Below are 9,533 nucleotides of genomic sequence, written 5' to 3' on the forward strand. Positions count from 1 at the left end.
AATAAATAAATAAATAAATAAATAAATAAATAAATAAATAAATAAATAAATAAAGTAAAAATCTCTGGATTCTAGCTCATGGAAACTGTCTAGTGTGGCTTCCAGCTGGGGAACAGAGGCGAAGTGATTTGCCCTGAGGAATAGCAGGAACCATCCTCCCATAATTCCTTCCTTCCTACTTTCTTCAGACAGCGAGTCGAGTGGAGTCGAGTCTGTACTAGAAACCTACAAATGAGAAAGGAACAATTCATTCTTTGGCCTTAAAAACAGAACCCAAATATCTTAGCATTTAACATCCCTGCTTGGATTCTTCCAATCAGTCCCTTACATTCTTGGAGACCCGAGTCCCCAAATTTCTCACATGCACACATCTGTCTTCTCTCGGCCCAATGATGTGTTAGCCCAATGATGGGAACAGGAGGCATCTAATTAGCATAAAACTTACATAAATAATTGGGCTAAATGCTAGAAATTATATAGGTAAAGTTTAACTGGGTGATACATTTAGAAAGTCATGAGTATAGGGCTATCTTAAAGGAATTCATCAGAAAGATTGGAAAACATTTCCCTGATGAAGTAGCAATGGAGCTGAAAACTGGACTATGAACTGGCAGAATGGGGCATGAGAGGAGCATTCAGTGTGCATAGAGAAACATGTGATGTTCCATTTAAGCAACTGATAGGATATCTGGGTGTTGGGAGACCAGAGGACAAAGGGGCAGGCTGTGTGAGACAGATAGATATGAAGTAATGATTTTTATCCTGCCCAGTGGGGTGGTGCATGCTTCTCAGCACTCAGGAAGCAGTCCAAAGGTTTAGTCCAGCCTGGTCTACATATTGAGACCTTGCCTCTAAAAGCCAAACTCAAACCAAAATAGCAACCAAACTGGGAGAAAAGTGGAGGACTGTTGAAGAGTTAGGAAGAGTGGGGACTTGAGCGGTGAAACTATGTGACTCAAACTGGTCCTGTAAGACACATTGAACATCTGTAACTGTCAGCTTCCATTGCTCTGGCTGATTCATGCAATATTTCTATCTCAAGCAAAAGCACAGAGAGCATGTGTATGTGTGTGTGTGTGCGTGGGGGGGGGCTCTGAATCAGGAATTGAAATACAAAGCTGTGTGGCATATATAAAATCTGCTTGGCAGACTCTGGAAGGTAGCATGTGCCTGTCATTCAGTGCAGGAAAACACTGAGAGTTAATTAAATCCTGATGTCACGGCGTGCGAGTGAAGAGAGGAAAACAACGCCCTTTCTTTCTTTCAAGCAAAGCAAAACAACCTCACAAGAGCAGATAAACCTGAGCGCCAGTTTGGCCAGTTGTGCAGAGTGAGAAAGGGCCACCTGTGCCTGCCACGCGGCTGCCCCTTTGATCAGGCCGGGAGTGGCAGCTGGGAAACCTGAGGCTGACAGGCTTGATCTTGCCTTCCTTTCCTTTGTAGCAACAAGGTGCACTTTCCCTTCAGCCCTTCTCCCTTCCTCTCTCCCTCCCGCCTGACCTCCCTCCTGCCTGACCTTCCTCCCTTCCTTGCTCTTCTTCCTTCTCCCTCCCCTTTGCTAAACACATTTTCTTTTCTATTCCCTCCCCTTCCCTGCCTTCCCGCCCCTTGAATGGTTGCTTCCTTGCCTTCTATTTTGTGTTTTGCAAACCCTTTAATTCTTACAAAACCCTGTAAGGGTGCCCTTTGAAGAAACGCTTTAAAAACGAAAGTACTGACGTGTGAAAATCCTTGCAATAATTTGTGTAGAAACCTCCCAAAGGCCAACGTGTGGACTGGCACAAATGATGTGACTTTGTGATGTGCTTGTATTACTCTTAGCCAGAGTTTCTGTGCCTGGTTGTTCTCAGTGGCTCCGTCTTGTCTACCCTGTCTATATTACCCTCTGTTCACTCGACATCACTCAAAATAGCAAATGCTAAAATTTCAGTGGCGGCTTTTCAAGAACCCATTTTTAAAGTATTGAAACATATTCCCATGTGTAGCCTGGTCCTCAAACTTACAATCTTCTTGGCTAGGGCTCCCCAGTGCTAGAATTGCAGGCATGTGCCACCATGCCTGGCTTAGTTTACTAACTGGTCTTCATCTTGTCTTTTTTTTTTTTTTTCTCCCTCCATTTCACCCCACCTGGTCTTCTCCACAAGCATTACCCCTGTCTTGGGAAGCAAAGCACTGGTCCCTGTCCCTGTGGGCTTTTGCTGTCCTGCCGCCTTCTGCATAGCTCTGAAAGCCAGCACTAGCTCTCTGCCCCATCTTCATTCTGAGCTTGTCTTCTCCGGTGAAGTCAAGGTGACTGTGTGCCTCCTGCTAGGTCTGGCGCATCTTGGAAAGGGAAAGCGCTGAGTAAGGATTTTCAGATGCCAGAGTAATGACCCTTGACTGATAACAGCATGTGTCCAGGCTTTGGAAAACAAAACTATAAAAACCAGTTGACAGAAGACCTTGAACTATCTACTTGCCGAATTCCTGGATAGTTCTTAACCAGAAGAAATCTGTGGGTTTTTTTTCCCCACCCCAATTTTTTTTTCGGTATGTAAATAAAATTTGTTCACCACAAGAAGCATGAAAAATGTAGGGAAGTAGGCAGGAACAATAAGTTTTATTCTACCATAAACCCACTGTAGCTCAGAGTTAATTTTTCCATACAAAAACAATTGCAAAAAGAATAAGTGTGAATGAAAGGGTAAGCGTGGGTGCTTAACCTGATTTCACTCCCCAAGCACTAAATCTTTAAGATTCCAAGAAAAATATTGACAGCGCTGTGTTCTCACACTGAGACAGCTAAACAGATTCTTGGTGTTTCTTTGATTTTGTGGCAACCCTCTTCATACCGTAAATGCTTTTTGTCTCAAAGTCTGCGCAGTTTTATTAAATATAATTAACTCAGCTCTTTGCAGAGTAGGGATCTCAATGCGTTTTTGAAAACCACCTTTCAGTCTTTCCTTGTTCTTCTCTTTAAGGGTGCTCCTAAACTTTGTACATCTGTTTTAAATCTGACACTCCATCCTCCCACAGGTGGGCTCAGCCCGTTCTCAGGGACTGATCATTGATGTCTGGACTTCCGTGTGTTTCCCGCTGTGTGTGATTTGTTTCTTGTCCTCACTACTCTACTCCTGTCTCATCTCTAGCTTTTGAATTGGGAGAGAATTAAAAGCTGTCTTTCCATGGCAGAATGCAGTTGTCAGTGATATCACCCAAGGTGACAATGTCTCTTGTTTCAAAAGACCTTGGCAGTTGCCCTTAACTATCAGGGCATACTGCTCTAGCTCTGGTCCTGCCATTTTAGCAGTGACATTGACTCGGTGTTGGCCATAGTTTCTTGTTATTTAAAAAGAATTTCATACTCATCTAGTCCTCAAATTGTGAACCCTAAGGAAAAAATTTAAATAAAGATCATCTGTTAATCTTGAGGATAGGAGATAACTCCTGTGAACATTTTGTCATAGCCATTTAAACTTTTGCTAATTTGTTACTTTATAAAAATGAGATTTTGTTTTAAATAAAGTTTTACTTATTTTTTTATTTAGCAATATCCTAAAGATATGTTTCAGTATTAATGTTTTTATATTACCATTTGAATTTTGTCATGTATTCATATATATCCAATATATAATGTTCACAGGAGAACACATTCCATCATATCTTTCAATTCAAATGTAAACATCACATTATGTGCAATATACTTGTCTAGTCATTGTGATAACAATTCTTCAACGAATCTGCACTTTCCAGGGATTTCTTTTAGCTGTTTCCTTTGGAACCCTGAGCCAAAGGGAATAGTTAGCTTTATAGCTCTAACTGTACGTTGCCAAAAAGCCCTCTGTATGGGTTTTTTGCTTTCTGTGCCTACAGAGTATTGTCTTGCAGACACTCGCTAGTCCTGATGGCTTCATCCATGACAGTTCCTGCCAAGAAGCAGACTTCTTGGGCCATCAAAGTCCTGTTGCTTTTCTTTGCATTTCTTCAATTCCTAGTTAGGCTGAATTTAAAAAAAAAAAACTTTTGTTGGCAGCTGCTTATTTTCCTTTTGTTGATACCATCAAAATAGAATTTTGTTTGTCGTTACTTCATAGATTCCACCCACAAAGTATCTGCCTGATATCATGACAGCAAAAGCATTTCTTGGGTAGGATTTTTGAGGGTGAAGAAAAGGGATCGTTGATAATGCTTGTCTTTTCTCAGGTGCAGTGATGGTGAAATTCCTCTGAGGAGGCTGTCCACCAGTAACTCAGAAAGCCTCCTTTGGTACAGTTTATTGTCTGTCCTCTATCAGAGCATTTAAGAAAGGTCTGGGTTCTATTTGGGTCAAATTACGGTCCTAATAATGCTTCCAGAATAATTCAATGAAACAGCTTTTCTTCTCCCCTCCACCCCCACAATTTTCCAATGAGGTGAGGTAAGATTGTTAAGGGAGGTGACACTGGCATCTTCATTAAAATAATTCATGCCAAATACCACAACAGGCAGAGCATGAAACTCCAGTAGCTTAACACAGTGAAGGTCTGTGAAGATATAATGGGGATAGGTTGGTTCTTCTGCAAGCATATTATTTGTCGGGAAGGTTCACATGCCCCACCCTTCAAGTCGGCTTGGGAAATAGTTGTGCCCATAGGTATTTAATTAGCATCAAGCTCTGCCACTAGAGGGCAGAGTTTCCCCATTTAATCAATTCGCGCTTGTCTATCGGTTTAACATACATGGGTTGCCCGTGTGACTCAGCCACTGTTTATTTTTAACATTGCACGGACATTATAAGTCCCACAAATATTTATGCTCACGGATTTTTGTACTTTTCTCATGATCGTGATCTTGATCATCATCGTCAGTTTATCACTAATAAACTAATAAACATCCGTGCCATCACAAAGAACATGTATTCCACTCTTACCATAGGCCAGGCTTGCTGCTAAGTACTTTCCTGTGTTAGTTCCAGTAGCTGCCAAGCGCTTCAGGTAGATATTACCGTCATGATTTTTGTTTCAAGTAGGTGAAAGCCACTTGTGTGTTGCTTCAGCGTTGGTATCTTTGACACTGTAATAAATGCCCCGAGTGTTAGTTTCTCTGGGAAGCTAACCACAGGTGGAGGGGATTCAAATAACGCAAGTTTGTCCTCGAATACATCAAGCGACCAGAAGTTCAAAATCAAGGCCTTGACAGTGTTAGTTCCTTCCTTTGCGGACGATCTGTGCAGGGCTGTTCTTGGCTGACAGTGGTGGCCGTCGATCCTTGGATTCCTCTCCTTGTGGACACACCAGTCCATACTGCCTTCATCCTCGCATCACACTTCTTCCTGGTCTTTGGACATCACTTTTTTGTCATTCGTTTGTTTTGTTTGATCTCCTCTTAATCATGTCAGGCATTAGATTGAGGGCTGTGCTGAGGAGGTGTGGTCTTACTCAAGCTTTTCTTTGAATATGAACCCATGATAGCCGTTTGTCTTCTTCACTTCAAAGTTCCCGTGTTCCCACGAAACTTCACGAACACAACCTTTGAATGTTCTTACAACACTCCCTTCCCTTGTCTGTGGACATTTACTCTGGGTGGGGCTACAGCTAGCACAGAGGCCCTTGCAAGTTGTCTCACCAAGTCTTACTTTTTTTTTTTTTTTTTTTTTCTTCTTGAACTGTGAGGTTCCTGGATCTGTTAGCTGAGCAGGAACTGGAGTTAAGTTCCCAGGGACTCCATTGTATACCTCCTACACAGGGTCCAGTTTATACAAAGTTTATTCACTGGGCCTGGAGCTGCGAATGGGACCGGGGAGAAGCTTGTCATTGTTTTAGAACTTGTAAGAACTTTTTTAAGTAAGAAACACTTGTATTCATTCAGTCCTTGGTTCCAAGGGTCTTCCCCCTCCATTGTCTTATTTATCCAAAAGAAAAAACTTAATTATCCAATTCTGTTTTAGTATGCTGCTTATTTATTTATAAATCCAGTTGAAACTGGTTGATTTTCAGTCTCTAGAATTTTTTTTTTTGTGTGTGTGTGAACTTTGTAGCCAAGTAGTTTATAGTGGAAGTGGTCTCTGGTTTTGCTCACTCTCTTGAGTATATGCACTGACTTGATTAGAGTTCTATGCCCTTTCTTTCAGCGAGGTGTGGCATCTCCCTTATTTTTAAAGTGTTTTTTCATCAGGAACACACTCATTCTTTTGTGTTGCATCTGAACTTCTGAGAAGCTAAGTCTTTCCTCTGTTCTTCAAAACTTTGCTTCAAAGAACATTACCTTGGGTGGATAATATAAATCGGAACCATGGCCTTTTAAAGTCAATGTGACCATGTCTTTGTATGTGTTTATCAACAGTTATCCCTACCATGATGCTTTAGATGTTGTGACATGCCAGACATTTTAATAGCATTCATTTCAAAGGGAAGAGAAGGAAATCTGTATCTTCTTATTCTACAATTCAAAGGACATTTTGAATACTTATTGTGAGTGAGCAATTTTTCTAAGCCCTAAAGTAGATGAAATAAATTTGTATTCTAACCAGAAGCAGTTCTTAGCATTTTATTTCTCCACAGACATTAGTGTGGGTAATTATGACTTCCTTCATGTGGAAAACATACCAACATGTGTGTTCCTTGGGAGTTAGCATGGTAACAGTTATGCTTCGGGCTTCCGATGACTTGGCATTGGTGGACTTTACTGTCAGGGGAAAATGCTCAGGCCCTTCTGCTCTGACCCCTGCAAGTTTCCTCATACTATATGAGCACATCTGTTCACATCTGTGGCCTTTGCAAGCATTGTTTCCTCTGCTTATTCTCTCATGAGTCCTTCACCACCCTTTCTGAAGCATTTCTCAAGGTGAGATGATGCCCTGTTTTGTACTGAATGAACAAAGTGAATGAATAGAGGGGTCAGAACCAGTGTCCCATAATGGATAACTCTTGTTCCTTGTCCAGAAAATCTGTATTCCTAGTCCTGCTTCTTGATGGGTGACTGTGAGCTTGGTCAGGCTGCCATGCCACTCAGAGACTTAGTTTACTTATTTTAAAACGAGGCTAATAATTGTTTCTCATTAAAAGCTATATTTGAGCTTGGGGGAGAATAGTCAGTGTTGAGATAACTGTTCCTTGTATTTCCTTCAATTGTAGTGTGGTTGAATCTGGCTCACTTTTTTGTAGCTAGGTCAAATGTTGGATGAGAAGCCATGCTCCTGCTATGACCACCACCATTTTTTTTTTCCAAATCCAATAAATAAAATGTTAAAACAGCAAAATTAAACCAATAGGGAAATGGTTGATTTGGATTTGTTCAGCAAAAGCATTCTTTTGAAGAAAAATCTGCAACTACAACTCACTGTGTCTAGGCTTTTGGATGTGGTGAATGCATGGAGCATTAGAGCACCGTCTCCAGCCTGCCTCTACGATCAGGCAATGAGAACAGGGGGCTTTACGTGGCTCTCAAAGTCCTAAAACACTCTGAATCTTCAAACAAATGTTCAGTTTTGTGTACTATTTTCACTTAGGTAATGATGTAAGCTAAATGTTTGATTTTTTTTTTTCAGCATAGGATTGAATCCATAAGGGTTTAAAAACTCCTAAGTTAACATGAGACTTGATGAATCAGCATTTCTCTTCACTTGAGCTTTTTGGTTCATTTCCTTCATTGCCTTGCATCCAGCAGATATCTGTAGTAGCTAGCTTTCCTCATCACTTTGACAAAATGCCCGAAGGAAAGAACTTTTTTTTCCCATGTTATTCTTTTTTTTTTAATTTTATTTTTCTCATTAGTTACATTTTGTTAATTCTGTATCCCAGCTGTATCCCTCATTCCCTCCCCAGTCCCACCCTCCCTCCCTCATCTCCTCCCTGCCCCTTTCCAAGTCCACTGATAGGGGAAGACCTCCTCCCCTTTCATATGACTCCGTTTTGTCAGATATTTCGAAGGAAAGAACTTAAGGAAGGATTTATTTTGCTCACGGTTTGACAGAGGACAATCGTGGCGGGACGTCACCACAGACTGGACAGCAGTGGACGGCTGTGGCCTCACGGCAGAGCAGGAATGAAGGGCTTCAAGCCAGGTGCCTATAGTGCTATGTCTGTGAGCCTGGTTCCCATATCCAATGAGTGCCATAGTCCCCTAAAACAGCGACACCAGCTAAAGACTAAGTTTTCAAACACACGACTCCGTGTGAAAAATTTCACATCGAAACCACAACAACAGCTTCCTTCACCTGTGTGAGGGCTGGATATGTACTTTATAAGGTCTCCGGGCAAGCTGTCATAGAGCACTAGTCTTCTGTGACAGACGGGCCATCATTTTGTTCCTTATCACCTATGTAGACGGAGGCACTGTGAAATAAACTAACAGATGTGTAATTACTTCGTAAATTGTATGGATCTATATTTAAACAGGGTATTGCTATGCATGAGGATGTGCTGAATTATGCATACATCCTCTCTTATGCCTGCATGTACTTGCTCTGCTGTTCCTATCTCTGTAATGCCCTTCAAATGCATTGCTAGTCACCTGTGGTCTGAAAGCTTTTATGTGCATTTTTAAAAACCTTTTGTCATACCATATTAAGGCCATTTTTTCCCCCACATCTCTGTCTTCTGTGAGACTCTGAGAGAAACCTCCACGTATTTCGTGCTTGGCATACAGCTAACCCTCAGTAAATTTCTACTGAATTGGATTGGGTTGATTTGAATAACATTATTGTTGTGCCTGTCTTGAAGGACAAAGTCTATCCAGTTCTATAGGACTATCATCTGGTAACTGACCACCCCTTGGAACTTGTTAAAAGCTTTCATGAAGATGATGGTGACACAATATTCATGAAGATGGAATTCTGTTTTGTTTTGTTTTGTTTTGTTTTTAAGCTAAATGATCAGAAATCTTGGGTATCTTACACTTTTATCTGATCAACAGTGAAAGAATCTGAATGCAGGATGCTTAGAATTTAAGACACTTTTGTGTGCCTCATTAATGCGGAATTAGTGCGTCAGCCTCACAAAATACTTCCATGTGCTGGAGAAGACATAAGCCTTGAAGAGACGGGCTTCACCCTTGGCCCCACTCCTCGGCTCTCTTGATTAATTTGGAGCTGTCTTTACTTTACAGCTGGTTTGCCATCCACCCCGTGAGCATGAACAACAGCAACCACCTTGTCAACAGTGATAATATGGGCTACGCAGCTTACCTTTTTGAGCAAGAGATGAACAAAGGATATCTACCTGGACAGGTGAGAATTAATGTCACTGAAATCTTCTTCTTGACTCACGGAGTGAACAGTCAATTCAGATTTCAGAAAGAAGGTGTTCTCATGGACCTCAGGAATATGCTTGCATGGAAAGGATTCACTGGTCTGGAGAAATGGCTCCAGGGGTTAAGTGGAATTGCTGCTCTTCTAGGAGATGGGGCAGGTTCCCAACACCCACATCAAATGCTTCACAACTACCCATGACTCCAGTTTCAGGGGATCTGACCCCCTCTTCTGGCCTCTTTGGGAAATACACATGAATACACACATGCACATACACACATTATCTATCTATCTATCTATCTATCTATCTATCTATCTATCTATCTAT

The 9,533-nt window shown here is 41.4% G+C and overlaps 1 protein-coding gene across 3 annotated transcripts in view; it reads left to right on the plus strand.

Annotated features, from left to right (window-relative positions):
* The window catches only part of Asah2 (N-acylsphingosine amidohydrolase 2), a 95,362-nt gene that overhangs the window by 49,559 nt on the left and 36,270 nt on the right, over window positions 1-9,533 (plus strand). For all 3 annotated transcript variants that reach the window (XM_055614029.1, XM_055614031.1, XM_055614030.1), the window contains exon 9: window positions 9,064-9,184. In XM_055614029.1, coding sequence (XP_055470004.1) covers window positions 9,064-9,184 — 121 coding nt within the window. The remainder of the gene's footprint in view (window positions 1-9,063; window positions 9,185-9,533) is intronic.

Source organism: Psammomys obesus, unplaced genomic scaffold (assembly GCF_907164565.1).
Source record: "Psammomys obesus unplaced genomic scaffold, mPsaObe1.curated_primary_1811, whole genome shotgun sequence".
NCBI lineage: Eukaryota > Metazoa > Chordata > Mammalia > Rodentia > Muridae > Psammomys > Psammomys obesus.